The following is a 20,734-nucleotide window of genomic DNA, read 5'->3' as shown; positions in this document are numbered from 1 at the left end:
TAGGCTGACCCAGAAATCGAGTGTTCAGGAGGACAGAAACGTGCCCCTTTACAAAGATGTAATGAATAAACGTGGCAGTTTCCTGCCTTCAGGTCTCTTGAAGGGAACTAAACAATCCAAAAAACTCTCTGCCCCTGTATATCTTGTTTGCACTAGAAAAAATACCTGTGAAATTCCATAGATGCACAAAATAGAAAAGTGGTTCTTAATAAAGAGCATGTCATTTCAAGTAATTGAATACCTAGCAAAACCTGACTTAATTAAAGCCGTGGATTCAATGCTGTTTCCACTTCCCTAGGTGCGTGTACCATATTCCACGGATACACTGTTTAATCAGTGTCTTCCTCAGTGGCACTAAAGAATGCTGTACCTTGACCCACCTGCTAAAACATTATCTGATAAATTTTATTTGAAACAAGTTTCAACTCTTAGACTAATCAAAAGCTCTCCCCACTCCTTAAAAATGAACAGTCACCCTTCCCCCCCACCCACCCACCCACCGAGTGACTCTCAACTGGGATTAAAAATAAACTGGGGAATTTTGGAAAGTAACCTGAGCTGTCACCTCTTAGAGATGACATCTAATTGGCCAAAGGTGGAGTTGACAGTAAAAAGTAGCCCCAGGTGATATAGTAAGAGTTGAGAAGTGAAAGGAATAGGGTGAGTTCCTTCTGCATTTAACCCTCCATTCAGTGTGGCTGGCCCAAAAGGGAAAGTAAGGTAGACATACATAAAACAGACAAATTCCCACTTTGTCCCTAGTAATGTTACAATGTGAGTGCAGGGAGCTACCGAATTACTGTGAAAGGAGGACAAAACTAACCTAAGGAGTTTGGATGGCCAAAGGACCAGAGGCTGCGGATAGGAAGAGGTTGAGAGCAAGACCATTTTGCCTTTGCTTTCAGAGAACTCACCATATGCAGGGGAAGACTGCCTTAGGCATGTTGCACATCATCAGAAGACCTTGTTCAACTAAATGCAGTGAAAACCTTATACAACGCAGGCAAAAGCATGTTCGAAGTCAATCCCTGTGCAAAGGCTGGGGTTCTCAGTTTTGAAAACTACATTGTGGTTTTATTTCATGCCAATTTAAAGGCTTGTATTGATTCTACTGCCTTCTCTGAACAATGGCTATTGGTTAAAATTACTACTGACTTAAGAACAACTACTTGTACAAATAGGTCTAAGTGGAGGCCAAATGTTTTCAAAGGTTAAGCCAGTTCCACAATCATGGTCCTTAAAATTTAGTGAACTCAGTATTTGCCTACTTGCTAATCTATCAATACAGTTCAGTAGCTCAGTCGTGTCTGACTCTGCGACCCCATGGACTGCAGTATGCCAGGCTTCCCTGTCCATCACCAACTCCTGGACCTTACTCAAACTCATGTCGAGTTGGTGAGCCATCCAACCATCTCATCCTCTGTTGTCCCCTTCTCCTACCTTGAATCTTTCCCAGCATCAGGGTCTTTTCCAGTGAGTCAGTTCTTCACATCAGGTGGCCAAAGTATTAGGAGTTTCAGCTTCAGTATCAGTCCTTGCAATGAATATTCAAGACTGATTTCCTTTAGGATGGACTGGTTGGATCTCCTTGCAGTCCAAGGGACTCTCAAGTCTTCCCCAATGCCACAGTTCAAAAGCATCAATTCTTCAGCGCTCAGCCTTCTGTATGGTCCAACTCTCACATACACACATGACTACTGGAAAAACCATAGCTTTGACTAGATGGACCTTTGTTGGCAAAGAAATGTCTATGCTTTTGAATATGCTGTCTAAGTTGGTCATAGCTTTTCTTCCAAGGAGCAAGCGTCTTTTAATTTCATGGCTGCAGTCACCATCTGCAGTGGTTTTAGAGCCCCAAAAAATAGTATGTCACTGTTTCCATTGTTTCCCCATCTATTTCCCATGAAGTGATGGGACTGGATGCAATGATCTTCATATTTTCAATGTTTTAAACCAGCCTTTTCACTCTCCTCTTTCACCTTCATCAAGAGGCTCTTTTAGTTCCTCTTCACTTTCTGGCATAAGGGTGGTGTCATCTGCAAATCTGAGGTTATTGGTAATTCTCCCTGAAATCTTGATTCCAGCTTGTGCTTCAACCAGCCCAGCATTTCACATGATGTTCTTTGCATATAAATTAAATAAGCAGAGTGACAGTATCCCTGACATACTCCTTTCCCGATTTGGAACCAGTCTGTTGTTCCATGTCCAGTTATAACTGTTGCTTCTTAACCTGCATACAGATTTCTCAGGAGGCAGGTCAGGTGGTCTGGTATTCCCATCTCTTGAAGAATTTTCCAGTTTGTTGTGATCCACATAGTCAAAGGCTTTGGCCTAGTCAATAAAGCAGAAGTAAATGTTTTTCTGGAACTCTCTTGCTTTTTCGATGATCCAGTGGATGGATGTTGGCAATTTGATGTCTGGTTCCTCTGCCTTTTCTAAATCCAGCTTGAACATCTGAAGTTCATGGTTCACGTACTGTGGAAGCCTGGCTTGGAGAATTTTGAGCATTACTTTGCTAGCATGTGAGATGAGTGCAATTGTGCGGTAGGTTGAGCATTCTTTGGCACTGCCTTTCTTTGGGATTGAAATGAAAACTGACCTTTTCTGGTCCTGTGGCCACTGCTGAGTTTTTCAGATTTGCAGCACTTTCACAGCATCATCTTTTAGGATTTGAAATGGAATTCACCTCCACTAGCTTTGTTCTCAGTGATGCTTCCTAAGGCCCACCTGACTTCACATTCAGGATGTCTGGCTCTAGGTGAATGATGACACCATGGTGGTTATCTGGTCATAAAGATCTTTTTTTGTATAGTTCTGTGTATTCTTGTTACGTCTTCTTAGTATCTTCTGCTGCTTTTAGATCCAAACCATTTCTAATCTATAAAGCTTGGTATTTTTGTTACTTTTAAAAAGCAGCAAACAGCAATTTGAAAAATCTTCAATGGTATTTTTTCCCATGAATCTCCCTGCTGTTAATTCTACTGTAGCTCTGCAGTAACAGGGAGGAAAAGAATACCAGAGTTACCCAAATTATGCCTTGCACTGTTGTATTCCCAGATAACAGGTCAGGCCTTGTTAAAACACCTGTTCAATGAACTCTACCTGTATTAATCCAACGTGGCTGCTATTTTACAGAAAAGCTTCATAGCAAATAGAGGTTACTAAAAAACCTGACACACACATCTGTTTTCAGTGTTAACAATCAGTAGCCTCAAGGAATGGATGTGCACATAAACAATATAATACCAGAAACCTGGAGGAATTTTACTGGGAAAAATGTTACTTTAAGGACAATTATTAAGGCTTTTATTTAAAAGCCTATTAAAAACACCAGAAGTTTAACTAGTGAAAAGTACATGTCCACAATCCCTTTTCCAAAACCCTTGGACTCATTTGCATTTTTGAATTACGAATGTTAAAAGTTTTTTTAAAGCACACAGTGTTGCACCCACACAGATCTGGGCAGCACCTAGACCAAACACAAAACAAACACACTAGCACTGCCACAGTAACATATGCAAACAGTCCCATTTAGTATCATAAACAGCCTCAACATCTGAGGTCAGGTTTTGCTACAAAGTGATGTAACACCCCCGTCTCTCCCCACCCTGGCTGAGATGTTTTGGATTTTAGAATTACAGGTAAGGAGACTTGGGAGCTTCTATTAAACAGATGAATTTGTATGGAAATGGGAACTATCTGTCCAAAATTTAAGAGACCTTCCCTTAGATATTACTGTTTTTGAAGAATTTTGACTCTTATATGAGAACCAGTGAAAGTTTAAATATTAAGCCAATAAACCTTTATTATTTAAACAGTTTCATGGCATTTAAAAAATAAATTTAAAAAATAAATATTTGCATTATAGCAGAAAGTCACATGTGTTGCATCACTCACTGTTACAATTTAATGACAAGATAACTAAGCATCAGCACCTTAAAACTGAAAAGAGTTGTCTGTCAAGATTTTCTCTTAAAATTCAAGTAAATGGTTCTGAAGCACTAAAAATTCTCTTTAAATACCAACCTGCAGCATCAATAGTTTGAAAAGCTTTAACCCAATGATTGGTTCTCATAGTAGTCAACGATTGTACTTCCAGCAACTGGACAGAGTTCTTCCAGTACTAAACATTAAGCTTTCCCACAACTTCCCACTGGTCAATTACATCTCAAGACTCATAAAAAGAAAGAACTATATGTTAATCAGGTAAATTCTATTTGCAATTTAGACTTACACAAGGACATTATTCTAGTAAAAAAGCAAAGACTATTTTCCACCATGCTAATTTTTTGCCTTCACAGATTCTCAGAATAAGATTTAAATGATAATTTTTAACCCTTTAAAGGAATCTCAGTTCAAGTACAACCAGAGAAACTGCACTGGTATCAGAACATAACTATTTTATTACAAAACTTTAACATTATTTACAAAATGAAAAAATAATCGAATGACTATTGCAGGCCAAAGTTAAAGGCTTCTCATCCGTGATTGGAGGAAAATTAAGCAACATTTTCATGCACTCACACACCAGATCATTTGTCAGATATGCAAACTCTTAAAATTTATGTTAGTAAAACCTCAACGTAGTCACAATACTTGTATGTTTATTAGAAGATGGCAGAAAAAAAAAAATCCATGGTTCTGTACAGTGTTTAATATTTAACACAGTTTGTTCGTTTCTTTTAATTTTTTTGGCTTTCATGAATACTCATTGCATCGAACATTTTGCAAGTAAGAATTATAATAGTACCTCTATCACCTTGCTGAATTCATCACCACAAGAAAAACACAAATAATTAGTTTAATGCTTTTGCAGTAAACTGAATAGTTGTAACTCCAAAGTTATATTAAACTGAAGCCTTCATTGTGATCAATAGCTTGAATCAGTTTAGAGCGTAGAGTTTCTTTGTCTGTATATTTTGGAAGATCCAGAAGATTAAAACAGGTATGGGAAACTGGGAGATATTCCTCACCACCTCCTGTTGACTGGATGACTAGTATTAGACTCTTCATACCAAGAATAGGAATGCGATCACTACCTGTCAAAAATACTGCCAAGAAAAGAATCACTGAGTGAAAGAACTACTTTTATCGACAATAAAAGTTTTAAATAACAATGTGGAGTATCAAGTTACTTAAACAATCACTTATAGCAAAGCTTTACAGTAACATTTGCTCTAAAGTGGAAGCCTATCCCCATAATTTGTGGAAGCATGATTCTGAGATACATCCAAACAGTATTTTTTCTTTAAAAGTGTAATCTTAACATCAGCACACAGAAAGGCTTAATATATGTGTGATACATGAATGACTACTATCCTTGATAAAAACACTTTGGGAGCCCCTCTTTTTGGAAAAGAGTAACCATTTAGAACTATTTATTTAAAAAAACATGCAGTTTTGATTATGATTCCTTTCCTATTTGTCTTGTCATTTTTAAACAAATTCATACTTGGCAGCCAAAATTAATGACCTGTCATCCTATGATATGCAAAACAGACACACATTAATAGGCATTAAGTTCAGGAACAGGAAAGTTCTATTTTCTACACCAACTACCAAAGTTTTCATTCTGAAGCAAAGAAAAAAAATTGAAGATGAAAAGTTATACTGCAGAGATCTTGTTAAAATCTAAAGAATGTGGATAAAAAAAATTACTCTGAAAATTAAAAACAGGACCTTGAATAATACAGAAAAACCCACCAAAGTGAATCAGTTAGTCTAAGTTCAAAAGTTCAATAATTAGACTCCATTCTCATAAAACAAATACTTACACAAAAATTGTTTTTTCTTTTCCAATGGTAATTCATGAAATACTTCCCAGAACATTTTTATTGTAGGATGTTCTGCCCAATATTCTCCTTTGTATTCTGTATTCTAAAAACAACATAACCTTCTATTAATATTAAGGGATATCAGTTTTATCTTCAATCTGACAACTAGCTTCCTTAGCACAGAAAGTGAACACTATCCAAGAGTTTGAAACTCATGTAATTCAGTTAATTATTACTTCCTGGATATTCTGTAACTTGGAACTATTAGTTCCAGAGAAAAAGAAAGAAAATATGAATCTGCAGAACCATCTCCCCTGCTCCCAATTCAAAGAACATGATGTGATAGTAATATCATTTTCCAAAGTTAAGTATATAAAGGATAAACCAAAATTACTAAAAGGCTAATGGACTATTAAAGTTTAACATGGAATTAATTATCTCTGATAATCATGAAATTTTCTTTCCCTTTATCGATGAACACAAGTCATATGAATTATTTTGTATTATTCCATCTTCTCTTTAAAACATTAATGGCTCTAAGAGCAACACTAACAATTTTCTGTGTTAGTTTCCAAAAGGCCCTCAAAGACCTCTGCTTCCTGCTATTCATGGCCATGTTATGTCCCCTCCCACACTGAATAGGCTTGACCTCATCAGGATAGTGCAGATGTGAGAATACATGACTTCTGAGACTGGATCATAAAAACTTGTGTGGCTTTAGCTTTTTGGTCACTCACTCCCAGGGGGAGCATTTCATGGAGACATTCAAACAACCCTATGGAGAGGTCCTCATGCTGAGATCCTGAGGCCTTTGGTCCACAGCCATGTGAGTGAGCCATCTTGGAAGGGGAATCCTATCCTTCAGCCATCTTCAGATGACTAAAAGCACCAGCTGGCATTTCAACTGCAACCTCATGAAAGATCTCCAAGTCTAAAATCACTGGACTAAACCACTTCTGAATTCCTGGCCCACAGAAACCATGTGAGACAACCAATGTTCATCTTTAAGCCTCTATGTTTCAGTGTAACTTGCAACAAAACAGCAAACATGTTTCCCAAACACTCCTTTCTTTGTTCATCGGATTAAATTCTACTTGTCCTTTAGGTTCAGATTAAATGTCACCTAATTCATTCATTGGCTCATTAGACACATGTATAACGAGTTTCAGGCAAAGTCTGGAGTCCTGGGGAAACTGCACTGAACCTGGTAGATATTACCATCAAGTGAGAGGCTTTCCCTGTTTGTGCAGGTTTTGCCTTATATATCATTCACTAAACTCTCTTTATATTCATCACAGTTCAATTATTTAACGTCCAGCCTCCTTGCCAGAGAACAAAGACCACGTCTCAAGCTTATTTACTGCTGTCTTTCTAATCTTTTGCATAGTATTAGGCATCTAGTACAGAGAAGGCGATGGCACCCCACTCCAGTACTCTTGCCTGGAAAATCCCAAGGACAGAGGAGCCTGTGGGCTGCAGTCCATGGGGTCGCTAAGAGTCGGACACAACTGAGCGACTTCACTTTCTCTTTCATGAATTGGAGAAGAAAATGGCAACCCACTCCAGTGTTCTTGCCTGGAGAATCACAGGGACGGGGAAGCCTGGTGGGCTACCGTCGCACAGAGTCGGACACGACTGAAGTGACTTAGCAGCAGGCATCCAGTAGAGGCTCAGTAAAGATTTATTTTTAGGTTCTTGAATTTGGAACTCTATTTGTAGCCATGATTATATCAATGACTGAACTCGAGAAATCCACAACGTATATGTTAATTTACAAAGAGATTTGGAGATAATGGCTTGAATTCTAGCAATCAGCTTAAGTATTAACCTGTTTGAATTGAAGACTGAGTATGTTAGTGGGGAAATGAAAGGTGGTTGGCTAGTTTTTTTCTTTTTTCCTTTTTTTAAGCCACAAGATGGTACTGGGGAAATGTGCACAGTCATGATGAAGAACATCTGAAGTCACAAATCATAATTAGTGAAATTATAATGAATCAGATCAGTGGAAGAAACTAAGTATACTAAGTACACTAAAATATACCTTTAAAAAATGTCCTCTTGCTGAATGAATACTTTTATCAGTTATAACTTCAGACAAGGTTTTAAGTATTTGCTGAATGCCCTTCAGGGTCTGGGAACACAGCAGTGAACAAATAGACAAAAATCCTGACAGCAGTGAACTAAGAGACAAAAATCCTGCCGTTATAGTGCTGACAGTGAGTGGGGGTAAGGGGAGCAGACAGTAAAGACAATTAAGTAAAATTTTATTTAGTCACATTTAGAGAAGAAAGAAGGAAAATAGGGGGTATGTATGTGTACATATGCAATTTTTAGTGGGTTAGCCAATGAAGATCTCTAAAAAGATATAAAGACATAAAGGAAATGAGACAAGACACATTTGAAATTATCAAGGTGAAAAGAATTCTAGGCACAGAAAACAAAAAGGCCACAGGGCTAAAGTGTTTCTGGAGGGTTCTAGGCCCAGCTAAGAAGCCAGTAAGGCTGAAGCAGAGTGAGAGAGGAGGAATGAAAGATGAGGCAAGAAGGATAAATCTTGTAGGATCTGAGGGGTAATGATTCTTAAAGTCATCTTTCTTCTGTTTAGCAAATTAATTTACCTCCTGAAAGAAATCTTCAATCTCCTTCCTGGAGGATTCAAGCCTGGCTGCCAGTTTCTGAGTGCCAGCCTCAGTTCTACATGCTTCCCAGATTCTAGAGCCTCTCTCCAGGGTTCTATTTTGCCAGGCAGGAAAGGGGATATGAGAGGGCTAGTAATTCCTTAAATTAGTTTTGAAGCAACTGTATTGCTTTCAGTCCAACCCTGTAGCCCTGGTAACATGACGTGCTAATTTCTGTGACTTGCACAAATTCTACAATGTGACAGGCTGCCTCTTGACGAATCTCGTCCTCTGGAGGCTCAGAATTCAATTTTCTTTGTTCTAAGTCACTCATCCACCTATTTTCCATCTTCCAAAGCTGTACTTTCTCGTGCTCACTGTGTTTTGGGGGAGGGGTTAGTCCTATGCTTAGTCCTTTACTGTAATTCTAATGAGATTTGGGAGGGAGCAGAGAAAAATGTTTATTCCACTATGCTTAATCAGAAGTCCTATTTTTTGTGTGTAATTAAAATTTTTTTTCCTTAAATTGTTACATAGTAAAATTGACATTTATGTGCGTACAGTTCTACAAGTTTTAAACCACGTATACAGATAAACCACCACTAGAGCCAGGACAGTCAACAATTCTGTCACCCTAAAGAACTCTCATGTTGCCCCTCTGCAGTCACACTCCCTCCTCATCCCTAGCCCCTGTCCAACACAGTGCTTGGCTTAATCATACGGTATATAATTCTCTGAGACTGACTTCTTTCACTCAGGTGTTGAACGTATCAATAGTGCATTCAGTTTTAATGCACAATAGCAATGGCACCCCACTCCAGTACTCTTGCCTGGAAAATCCCATGGACGGAGGAGCCTGGTGGGCTGCAGTCCATGGGTATGCTAGGAGTCGGACACGACAGAGCGACTTCACTTTCACTTTTCACTTTCATGCATTGAAGGAAATGGCAACCCACTCCAGTGTTCTTGCCTGGAGAATCCCAGGGACGGGGGAGCCTGGTGAGCTGCCGTCTACAGGGTCACACAGAGTCCGACACGACTGAAGTGACTTAGCAGCAGCATTATTTTAAAAAACTTGTAGTCAAATACACATAACACGACACGAATACCATCAATACCAGAGATATAACCATCAACAAGTTATGTTTTCCTTTTGCTTTTCCATCTAAACAATATCATAGATTTGTTTTCCCCTACCTTTTCCAATTCCTTCCAATCATAATTTGTGTTTCCAATAACCATTGCTTGTAGTTCATTAGGCTGAAAGAGCTGAAGGACTTTTCCTCCACAGACCTTATGAAAGCCCGCATGAAAAGCATCAAATAAGGAAGCCACTGATTTATTGAATATGTAATCCACATAAGCATCAACAAACTCTTGTCTAGAAATGAAAAAGCATACATGCACAAAATATAAAAAAAAATTTACAGATAATATGTATTACAGTCTTACTAAACCTCTGAGTGTTACTGTACTTTTTGCAATTTACGTACAAAACCGAGAAAGTATGAGTAGGATTCAAAAGACAAAATCTTTATGAAGAAGTCTATTATTCTTTCTATATAAAAATCTGGTACATCTAGGAGGCATGTAGACAACCTCTCATTCACAGCCATTCTTAGCTTACTTCTAAGTGAAAGATGTCCTAATGGGAAGAATATTGATGCAAATGGCTATCAAAAATATTTTTAAATAATTCACAAATTATTGAGAATTTATATGTATCACTCTAATACGTCCCTAAAAAGTATAATGCTAAAATAAGGAATTTTTAATAAAGAGAGAGAACTTTGGGATTAAGACTGTTTCACAGATTGTACAGTCTGCTTTTCCTTGGGTTTCAAAGGAATCTGATGAACCAATTTATTTAAAAAATTAAAAACCCAAGAGGGGCATTAAGTATTCTTTCAGGATAACCATTAAAAACTACAAGTGAAGTTTCTGTTCAAGTGTATGTGTACATACATATAAATACACATACAGATGAACACTGCTGATGCTTTTCTCCCTGTTATGATACAAAAGGAAACAGTCATGAAAAAAGAAAACCCTTTACTCAGTAATTAGAACTAGTTTTATTCCCACTTGTTCTTCTGGCCACAAACACTTTATGCAGCTACCTGGTTAAGCTGATAATCAGAATGTGTGCTAGAGGATTTCAATATTTTACACTCTTGTGATCCAAATTAAAAAGGATGCTTCTATAAATGGGAATACTGGTAAATTTAGTCATCTACAGATAACCACTTCAGCAAATTTTAGAATAATTCCAAACTCACTTTACAAAGAGGAAAAAAGGTTAAAGGGGGCCATTATAAAATAAAATAGGTGGCCCTAAGGAAAAATCAATAGCATATGCTTATCAGCATAAGGTTCTTCTAAGAAGAAACAGGTAATTTCATAAGGCATAATTTTATAACTCAACTATTAGAAAGTCAAATTTATACTGCTAATAGTTAAGTCTCCTAAGTACAAAAGACTAAATTGTTTTATGTGCTAACATTTTTGCATTCCACACTTTCATTATGCAACTCGGACTGGTGGTAAAAAGATCAAAATTCTTTAAATTACTTCTAAACTAAATAATCTATGTGAAATAATATTTGTTAGAAACTTAAAGAATTAGTGCAACAATAGGAACTTGAAAAGCTGAAAAAATATCTTTCTATATCATAGTCAAAGCTTTTCAAAACGAGTAGTTTTTTTTTAAAGTAGAAAGACCTAAAATTTTTCCACATTATTTTAAAAACAGCTTTGTTTTTACCAAAGAAATAACATACATTTTAAAATGTCAAATGTATAGTCCTAACAGCCAACATTTACTGAGCACATACACGTGCTAGGTACTATTCTAAGCATTTTTAAATTATCGCCTCATTTAATCCTCAAAATAACCCCATGAAGTAGGTATAATATATCATCTCACCTTACAGAAAAAGAGACTTGAGGCATGGAGACACCAACTTATTAACCTAAAGTTACACAGCTTCTAAGTAACAGAATCAGGATTATAATCACCTGGATCAAGTCTCTGGCAATTTGAAGAAAACTATTTGTTAACTCTGTCGTTCCTTCTGGTATCTACCTTCAAACTTCAACAGAGTTCTGTTATTCCTTGATCTACAATTATTAATATTATCTGGTGAACTGAATACTGAATATTGGTTCAATATTCATTGTTAACATTTTTATGACTATAAATACTAAGTTAAGGAGTGTTCTACAATTACTTTTCTGAAGAATTTTTGTGTCCCTCAGGTTGCTACCTCATCCCCAACTTCAACAGAAACGTCAATCTCCTTTAGATTCACTCAAATATACTAGGTTGCATTTTTTTCCTGAAGACATTCCTCCTGGAATCCTCCATCTTCCTTATCTAAGGCAGATTGATTGTTATTTCTAAATCTTATACATATCACTGTTTCTCTTTGCCTCTCATCTTTTTTTTTGATCCCTTTTTCCTCATTCTTGGTTCAATTCCTTGTTTTGGTAGGACATATCCTCTAGTAACTTCTTGAGAAAACTGCATTGGAAGTAAATTCTCTGAGACTCTGCATGTATAAAAACATTTTTATATACTTGTATGTATGGATATGAGAGTTGGACTATCAAAAATGCTGAGTGCCAAAGAGTTGATGCATTTGAACTGTGGTGTTGGAGAAGACTCTCTTGAGACTCCCTTCGACTGCAAAGAGATCCAACCAGTCCATCCTAAAGGAAATCAGTCCTGAATGTTTACTGGAAGGACTGATGTTGAAGCTGAAACTCCAATACTTTGGCCAACTGATGCGAAGAGCTGACTCATTTGAAAAGACCCTGATGCTGGAAAAGATTGAAGGCAGGAGAAGGGGACAACAGAGGATGAGATGGCCGGATGGCATCACCGACTCAATGGACATGAGTTTGAATAAACTCCGGGGGTTGGTGATGGACAGGGAAGCCTGGCGTGCTGCAGTCCATGGAGTTGCAAAGAGTCGGATACGACTGCACAACTGAACGGAACTGAACCACATACTCGATAGTTTCAATATAGAACTCTATGTTTAAAATAATTTTCTCCCAGAATGTTGATCTCCTAACTTCAGTGTTAATCTTTATGAATCTGATATTATTTTGATTCTTAATTCTTTGTGTATGGTCTGCTATTCCCCGCCCGCCCCCCCAAAGGTTTCAGGGTTCGTTTCTTTTCAGGTTGTGAAATTTCATGTAATTTTGCCTTGTATTATGTTTTATATTTCTGCTTCCATGCTGTCATTCTTAAAAGGCATGTCATTCAGTTCTGGAAATTCTGCAGGGTACCATTTGACAAATTTCATTCATTCCATTTCTTCCAATGAAGTTTTTCCAGTTTTTAATATTATCCTCATGGATGCTACTCTTACCAGTTTGAGCATACTGATTTCAATTTTTATTGACGTTTCTTCATCCTACACGGTTTCTGTTTCTGTTTTACCGTTTTGGTCTTTTCTGAAATGTCTACCATTCTTTCATTATTCATTTACATTTAAAAGTTAGGCAGTTTTCCCAGAGAAGAATCTTCCAATACACAGTGTCAAGGAGGAGAGAGCTGTAGACTTTCACTTAATCTTCATGTTTCATTTCAGTGCTTTGCCTAACTGTCCTCAAATCCACAGTTCCTTTAGTCTGATCAGTCAAGCTCCAGTCTGCCCAGCTGGAGAGGGAAAGTTCCTAGGCCACACGTGCTCTATGGGAAATGGGTCTCTAACTGCTTCTTATAACAGCCAATCACTCTGTTTCCAGTTTCCCCTTAAAATCCATACACTTTTTAACCTATTTTTTTATTCTCCATGCCTGAACTATTGTGCTGCAATATGAACTGTCCGCCTTCATGGCTCCTAGTCCATCTTGTGCTGCAGCTTCTTCTGTCTGGCTGAAGTTTGGTACCATTGGTTTCTAGCTTCCGAAAATGTGTCTGTTGTTGTCTCCTCTTTCTTCCCTTTGTTCTTGTTGGTAATGATCTTTTTGTCCCTTTATTAATGTCTTAACAGGAGCAAAAGGAAGATTGATTACGTCCTCACCATTCAAAGAGTAAATTTATCTGAGTAAAAACTTAAGACTGTGACATATTTCTAAATACAGAAGAAAATGCCTACTGAATCTTATTACTACCACTGATGCTGCTATAAGTCACTTACCGATTTTGTTTGTTAACAGCTGTGTCTGCACCATTTAGAACCAGTTCTTTCACTTCTGTTGCACCAAAGTTTTCAACTGTGATCTATTAATTTAAATTTTTAAAAAAAGTCAATGTCAGACTCAAAACTTATTATTTTAATAACCTATTATAATCTACCTTTCTCTCATTAAATATAAGAAATAATAAGTTTGAAGTAAAATTCTGGTAGCATAAGCTTATTTGTGAATTCTGCATGAAGCCACAGCTAGAAATTTTCATCTTCTCTAGCAGTTTGAAATCCTACGTTGACTAATTACAAATTAACAAGCGTTTGGTTAACAGGAAATTGAGTAATTATCCCACGTAAAACTTCAGAAGGGTCACTACAGGAGTAAAATATTAGGAAGGATGTTTTCCTTGGACAAGTGATAGACTCCAAGTCAGAATGCATTCAACTTTAGAATAGCTATGCATTCTTCCCGCATGACAGCTGCCACTCTGGTATTCCTTCTTGCTGCATTTTAACTACAGGTGGTTCTTCCAGTTTGCCATTAATTTGGTTTATAAAGAGTCATTTATTTTGAAATTTCTTATTTCCCTTACTAGTGTGCTCATTTTCCTATATATGTTTTCATTCCCACCTCTGCATCTTTTCTCTTCCTATTCCCTTTTTTTGGGAATATTCCTCTCTTCTATTAACATTTTTTTAGTACCTGTTTATAAAACACTATACTAGGAGTGGGATGATAAAAGATGAATAAATCCCTGCTCTGGAATTTGCTACCCAATAAAGAAGGATAAATGTGATATGTAAACAACTCATTATTATAGTAAAATAAATGCTATAATAGAGACATGAACAAAATACTATCAGACCATGGAAGAAAGCAAGCTTACTTCTAAACAGAGAAAGTATAAAAAACCTTGAGGAAGAAATGTCATTTGAAAAGCATCTAAAAGGATGAATAAGGCTCTGAAAGATTAGGAGAGGACAGAATTTCTGACTAAGGACAGGGATTGAACAAAAGGATAGACAGATCAAATATCAAAAAAATGCATGCCCCTAAAAAACAGGGAAGGTGCGGCATATAAAAGAATACTGTGAGACATGACAAAACTTAGTATGAATGGGAGGATACAATGGAAGTTAGAAAGCCAGATTACAAACGATCTGAAGCCCATTCTAAAGCTATTACTCCATAAGTAGCAAAGAGCCGCTGAGTATGTCTGGGAAGAACTGACAGTGGGAAGCAATGTTTGAATTAGCATAGATCTTACTAAATAGTCACACACTTGATGACTGATAAAGCTTAGAATTCAGTGCTTCAGTCAATTGAGATGATCAGTAAAGATCCAAAGAAAACTGATAGGGTTATTAAGTGCACCAACTGAAAAGGAGAACTAAAATTTCACAGTAAATATGAATTCAAGGAGGACTTTTTCTTGGAAAAAGTTAAACATTACTAAAAGAAATTAACCTATTTCCCTTTAAACCTATCAAATTTTCTTGTAACTGCACTATGTGACAATTCTTAAAATGACCAAAGAATGGACAAACATTTTTGAGGAGGCACATAATTTTTTTGGCAAACTGTGTGATACAAGAATATGGTATCTTTTGTCAGCTTTGACTGTAAAAACACAAAGAGGACAGTTTGAGGGTATTGGGGGGGGGGGAGGGCACATGAAGTTTTTGAGAAGAATAGACAGGAAAAAAGAAAAACTGAAGCTTTTTACCATTTTCCCAAGAATCTAATTTATACTATTCAAATAGTTACTTCTGAAATGCCTTATCATAATCCTTGCTGATTTTTCTCTCCTTTAATTGTCAACTGTTCTATTTCTGCCAGATCCTCATTTATCAATGATTCTGCATAAAGACTAGATGATTTATTGAACATCCCTCTCACTGAATTAAATTCTACATCTTTTTTAAGATTTGTAATTTCATTTTCCAAATAATATTTCAATGTATTTCCATTTATATTGCATTGTATCCAATAGTAAGACAAAATTCACAAGGATGAATGTTACTATAAAAGGGATGTCTGAGTGGGAATTCATCTTTTAGGTGGCAAATTCATTAGTGGATTCATGTTACAATAACCTTTACTTCTCTAAATATTCTTGTGATTGCAGACTCAAAAAAAAATGAACACTTGAATAAAGAGGAACCCTTGTATCTGGAAAGATCTTTAGTATAATGTTAAACAACACAGGCTTATCCAGTCACAGAGCTGGATACAAATACTATCTCTGAAATTTGACAACTGTTTTCAGTTTTCTCATCTGTAAAATAAGGATAATAATACCGATCTCTTGGGATTATGAGGATTAAATGAAATAATGCATGTGACTAGCATATAGTTAATGCTCAATAAATGTTAGCTAAAGGGTTAAGAATTCCATTCATCAAAATAAAAACCATAAGGCATAGCTGATAAATAAAAGGGATGATGAACAATCAAGCTACTATTCTATGTCTTTCCATCTTACCGTAAAATTAAGACAAAATGTCTCTTCAACATCATCTTCAGGATAGTCCAGTAACTGTTGCATGCTTCTGAAAAACAATATGTATGTTGCTTTGAAGTAAAACATAATTGCGTTATTTTGACTAGTTTGCCTATGACTAGGTATATATTTCTCATTCATTCTTGGTCAAATCCTTTTGCTAATCTGTACTTTTATGTTTGTTTCAGAATGGTAGCTGTACAAGCAAATTTATAAACAATGTTGAAGGGAAAAAAAACAAAGGTTTTTATCTTTTCCTTTGAATACAAAGGCCATGTATCCACCCATTTTCAATACTTGTTCTTATATATAATTTTTAGGGCTTCCCTGGTGACTCAGATGGTGAAGAATCTGCCTGCAATGCAGGAGACACAGGTTCAATCCCTGGGTCAGGAAGATCCCCTAAAATGGCAACCCATTCCAGGATTCTTGCCTGAAGAAGCCCACGGACAGAGGAGCCTGGTGGGCTGCAGTCCATGGGGTTACAGAGTAGAACACAACTGAGTGACTGGCAAATTTATATACAATATTGAAGAGAAAAAAACTAAGATTTTTACTTCCTTTGAATACAAAGACCATGCATGCACCCATTTTTAATACTTGTTCTTATATGTAATTTTTTATTCCATTTAATGTAATAAATAAAAAGAACTACATATTCCACCTAGGAATGAAGGTGATTAGAAGTAAAAGTCCAAATCAATTATTTAACTACATTCAAGAAACATTACCTTCCTAAATTTATTATCTGATATTCACAAAGTATTGTTAAACTAAAAATTTACCAAATGGCTTTATACATATAACTCTTTCAGTAGGAAATTCTGACAATGGTTTTTTATTTTATTAGAAGGGTTACTGGTTTATTTTGGAAATTCAAGAAGAACAACAGAAACATAATTATTCCTAAAAAGAAAACTTCTGTACATCCCCCATTTCCTATTTTCTAAACCCCATTCGTGCCACTTTTTACAACTAACCTCCCAACATCAGGGACCAGTTCTTTCAAATCTTCCAGGGATGGCTTCTTTTTTAGCAGTTTCTTATATAAAGCCAAAGGAAAATGGAGGTCCACAATAGTAAAATTATAAATTGCTAATCCACAGATAACACCAATTAAGTGGAATAAATCACTGTCTTCAAATGTCTGAAAATACAGAAAAAATTAATGAATAAAAAGAAAAAAGTTCATTCTCATTCCTATCTTCCTGGGGCAATATTATTGTTAGTATTTTTGCACATTTTCATTCAATGTATTTTCTAGGAGAGACAAAACTAAAATCTAGTGGAGATGATACTATACATATAATTTCACAACTGACTTTTCCCCCAGAAATATAATCATTTTCACATCACTAAGCATTATATTAAATGAAATGATTACTAGAACTTTTTTCTGATTTAAAAACTTATACACATTCAGAATTTGAAAAATAAAAAGCTTATGGAAGAAAATAAATTAAACACCTGTGTAACTCAATCACTTAGAAACACCAGGGACAATGATTTTTAAAAATTTTAATGTATTTCCATCTACTATAAGTTCAGAAAAATAATATAAAACATATTAAAGGTTTTCTCATTCTTCTAATTACAACACAAGTATTTCTTATGTCATTACTCTTCCAGAACATGATTTTTAATGGCTGAATATTAATCACATAGAAGTATCATGGCTTGCTAAATTAGCTATTAATATTAAGGCTTGCTAAATTAGCTATTAATAACTATAGTTGGACATCTAGATGATTAAAATATTAAAAACAATGTTTGTTTCCTTCAGTAATCTTTAAAGAATTAAAGATTTAATAATTTTTAAAGAATTAATGTATGTTCACAGGAAATTCTGTGAGCATGTAATTAACAGAAGAAATTTTTAAATTAGATCTGGGGCTCCAGACATAGTTCATTCACTATCTAATGTCAGTGTTTTCAAGATAAAAGCAGTATTAATCTCATAAGGTTATTGTGAGGATTAAGTGGAATCATGTATGTAAAATGCTTTTAGCATAGTTCTTACAGTGCACAGTAAAGGCTCAATAAACATTCTAATTAGCTAGTAATTTTCAAAATAAGATGGGTATCTTTTTTGCATATATATATATATATGTGTGTATATATATACTGGTCCATAGTTTGGAATATTTCCATAGAAGAAATTCTGCTTTGCAAGGAAGAATTTCAAAGTCAAAGGAATGCTAAGCATACCATAAAAACTCTTTTCCTCCACAACTGTTCTAGTTTATACTGCCATTGTAGTCCAGGAAAATGACTATCTTTTCACATTTTCATCTATATACACACATAAAATATATTTGAGTTAAAAAATGACAAATGTGTTTCACTGTACATTTTTGACTACTAGTGATACTAAAAATATAGATTTGTGTGTGTTTTTGAAAAGTCTTTTTGTGTGCTTAGCCCATTTATCTTTTAGGGGTTAGTGTTTTCTTATATATTTATATTTGAATACATCATATGTTAGGGTTATTACCCTGTGTCATATTCAAAACATATATGCCTTTTATGTTCTGTTATCTCATATTTTTCATTGGTCAGATTTCTCTTTTTCTTCTGTGATGTCCCTACATTGTGTTGAAGCTCAAAAAGTCCTTAAACAGGGCAGACTGTGTATGTGTTAATATCTCTTCTTCCAGAAATCCCTGTAGATGAGAATACAGGAATAAATGGCATAAATTCACAAGAAAAAAGAATAGGGAGGAGTTTCAATAGCACGAAAGAAATTTCAATATCTCAAGATATGAAAAATAAATGGCTGGTTTGATTTGGTAAAGCAGAAAAAATGGAAACAGCAGCTTGTGAGAAAAGCCAGTAAAAAAAAACAAGCTCATCTATGCTGTAGGCTCAGGAACTGACAGTGCCGGTCTATCCCTGTGAAGTCAGAGGTATTCCAGCTAGCTCAGCTAGTAAAACATAACTCTGAGAGTTAAGTATCAGAGAGGGGTTGAAAACAGGATGCTTGACGGGAGAGGCCTTTGACTTTCTAGAAAGGATGAATCAAAGAAGCTCTGGAATCTGAGACAACTGATGCTCGGGGTCCTGCTTCAAAAACAAAGGGATCAAATGGAAGTCTATACAGTGAACAATGGGAATCCTAGCTTCCCTTTCCAGTGTCTGGAACACTACTAGAAGAACACTGACAGCCAGGGCTACAACCATCCCTGTAAACACAAAGGGTAAAAAGCTTACACATGCTGACATATGCAGGTTCATCCTTCAAAGACCTCTACCTAATCACTTTACGAGTGGGGTCCCTAAACATAAATGTGCATATGCCCAGACACAAAAGTATCTAGGTAGCATTTCAGTGTCACATTCTAAAATAATAAACAGCCAAGAATTACAAGGAAAAAACAAAAGAAACAAACACAAGAAAACTAGATGAATAAGAAATAAAACCAATAAATGATTAACTTTAAATGGCTACATTTTAAAAGAATAAAATCATAAAATAAACCTTATAGGACATAATGGAATGAAACTAGAAATCAACATCAGAAGGAAATATGGAAAATTCACAGAGATGTGGAGATTAAACAACACACTTTTAAAAAAGATTAGTCAAAGAAGGTACCACCACAAGGGAAATCAGAAAATACTTGAACTCCTAAAAATGAAAACACATCATACAAAAACTTATGGACGACAGGGAAAGCAGTGTTCAAAAAGAAATTTTTATAGTTGTAAGCATCTAAATTTAAAAAGAAATAATACTTCAAACAAATAACTTAACTTTACATCCTAAGTAACTACAAAAGGAAGAGTAAACCAAACTCAAACCTAGCAGACGGGGAAAATAATAAAGGTTAAAGTGGAGATCAACAAAATTAACAAACCTCTACTAGCATGACCGAGAAATAGAGAGAGAAAACTTACTAGATTCAGGACTGAAAGTGTGGGCATTACTACTGACTTTATAAAAATAAAAAGGATTATAAGACAATAATGAGTAATTAGGCCACAATTATGAATAACTGAATGCCACCAAAATAGACAATATAGATGAAATGGATAAATTCCTACAAACACACAAACTTATATAAGAAGAATTAGAAAACCTAAAGAAACTTTTAACAAGAGATTGAACCATCAATCAAACACCTGCCAACAAAAGCCTGAGACCAGATTCTACCAAACATTTAGAAGAATTAACACCTATCAATCTCAGAGTCTTCTTAGAAAAGGAAGAGAAGGAGACAGTTTTTAACTCATTCTATCAGGTTAGGGATGCCATGATAACAAAGCCAGACAAAGACGTCTTTCACACACACACACCCCCCAAAGAAAACCATAAAGCAGTATTCCTAATAATAACAGAATAATTGTCAACAGAATACTAGCAAACTGAATCCAGCAGCTTATATAAAAAGAATTACACACCATGACCAAGTGAATGGTCAGGAATGCAAGGTTGTTGAACATAAGAAAATCAACCAATGTAATACATCACATAATGGAATGAAGGAAAGAAACCACATGATCACCTCAACTAATGCAGGAAAAAAATTGTGAATAATATCTAACACCCTTTCATGATAAATAAACTCAACAAACTAAGCATAGAAGTGAATTTCCTTAACATGATTCAAGGAATTTATGAAAATCCACAGCTGACATTCCACGCAGATCAGGAAAAATTGAGAAGCATGTCCACTCTCACTATTTGCATT

The 20,734-nt window shown here is 35.7% G+C and overlaps 1 protein-coding gene across 14 annotated transcripts in view; it reads right to left on the bottom strand.

The window, feature by feature from the left end:
* Positions 1–4,383: 4,383 nt before the first annotated feature.
* Positions 4,384–20,734, bottom strand: part of HERC4 (HECT and RLD domain containing E3 ubiquitin protein ligase 4) — a 127,422-nt gene continuing 111,071 nt past the window's right edge. For 10 of the 14 annotated variants that reach the window (XR_015157116.1, XR_015157117.1, XM_086382768.1 and 7 more), the window contains 6 exons: positions 17,024–17,190; positions 16,026–16,092; positions 13,549–13,631; positions 9,590–9,773; positions 5,775–5,877; positions 4,384–5,051 (listed from right to left, as the gene is read on the bottom strand). Coding sequence is in view for 8 of the 14 variants with exons in the window: in XM_086382768.1 (XP_086238894.1) it covers positions 4,843–5,051; positions 5,775–5,877; positions 9,590–9,773; positions 13,549–13,631; positions 16,026–16,092; positions 17,024–17,190 (813 nt within the window). In the remaining 6 variants the exon portion in view is untranslated. The remainder of the gene's footprint in view (positions 5,052–5,774; positions 5,878–9,589; positions 9,774–13,548; positions 13,632–16,025; positions 16,093–17,023; positions 17,191–20,734) is intronic. The other 4 variants (XR_015157114.1, XR_015157115.1, XR_015157118.1 and 1 more) reach the window with 1 other exon arrangement.

This window comes from Bos grunniens, chromosome 28, assembly GCF_055505025.1.
Source record: "Bos grunniens cultivar Pamir isolate PY7600 chromosome 28, Bosgru_T2T1.0, whole genome shotgun sequence".
NCBI classification, from domain to species: Eukaryota; Metazoa; Chordata; class Mammalia; order Artiodactyla; family Bovidae; genus Bos; species Bos grunniens.
The sequence above is the reverse complement of the archived record's forward strand: the minus strand, read 5'-3'. Positions and strand labels throughout refer to the sequence as shown.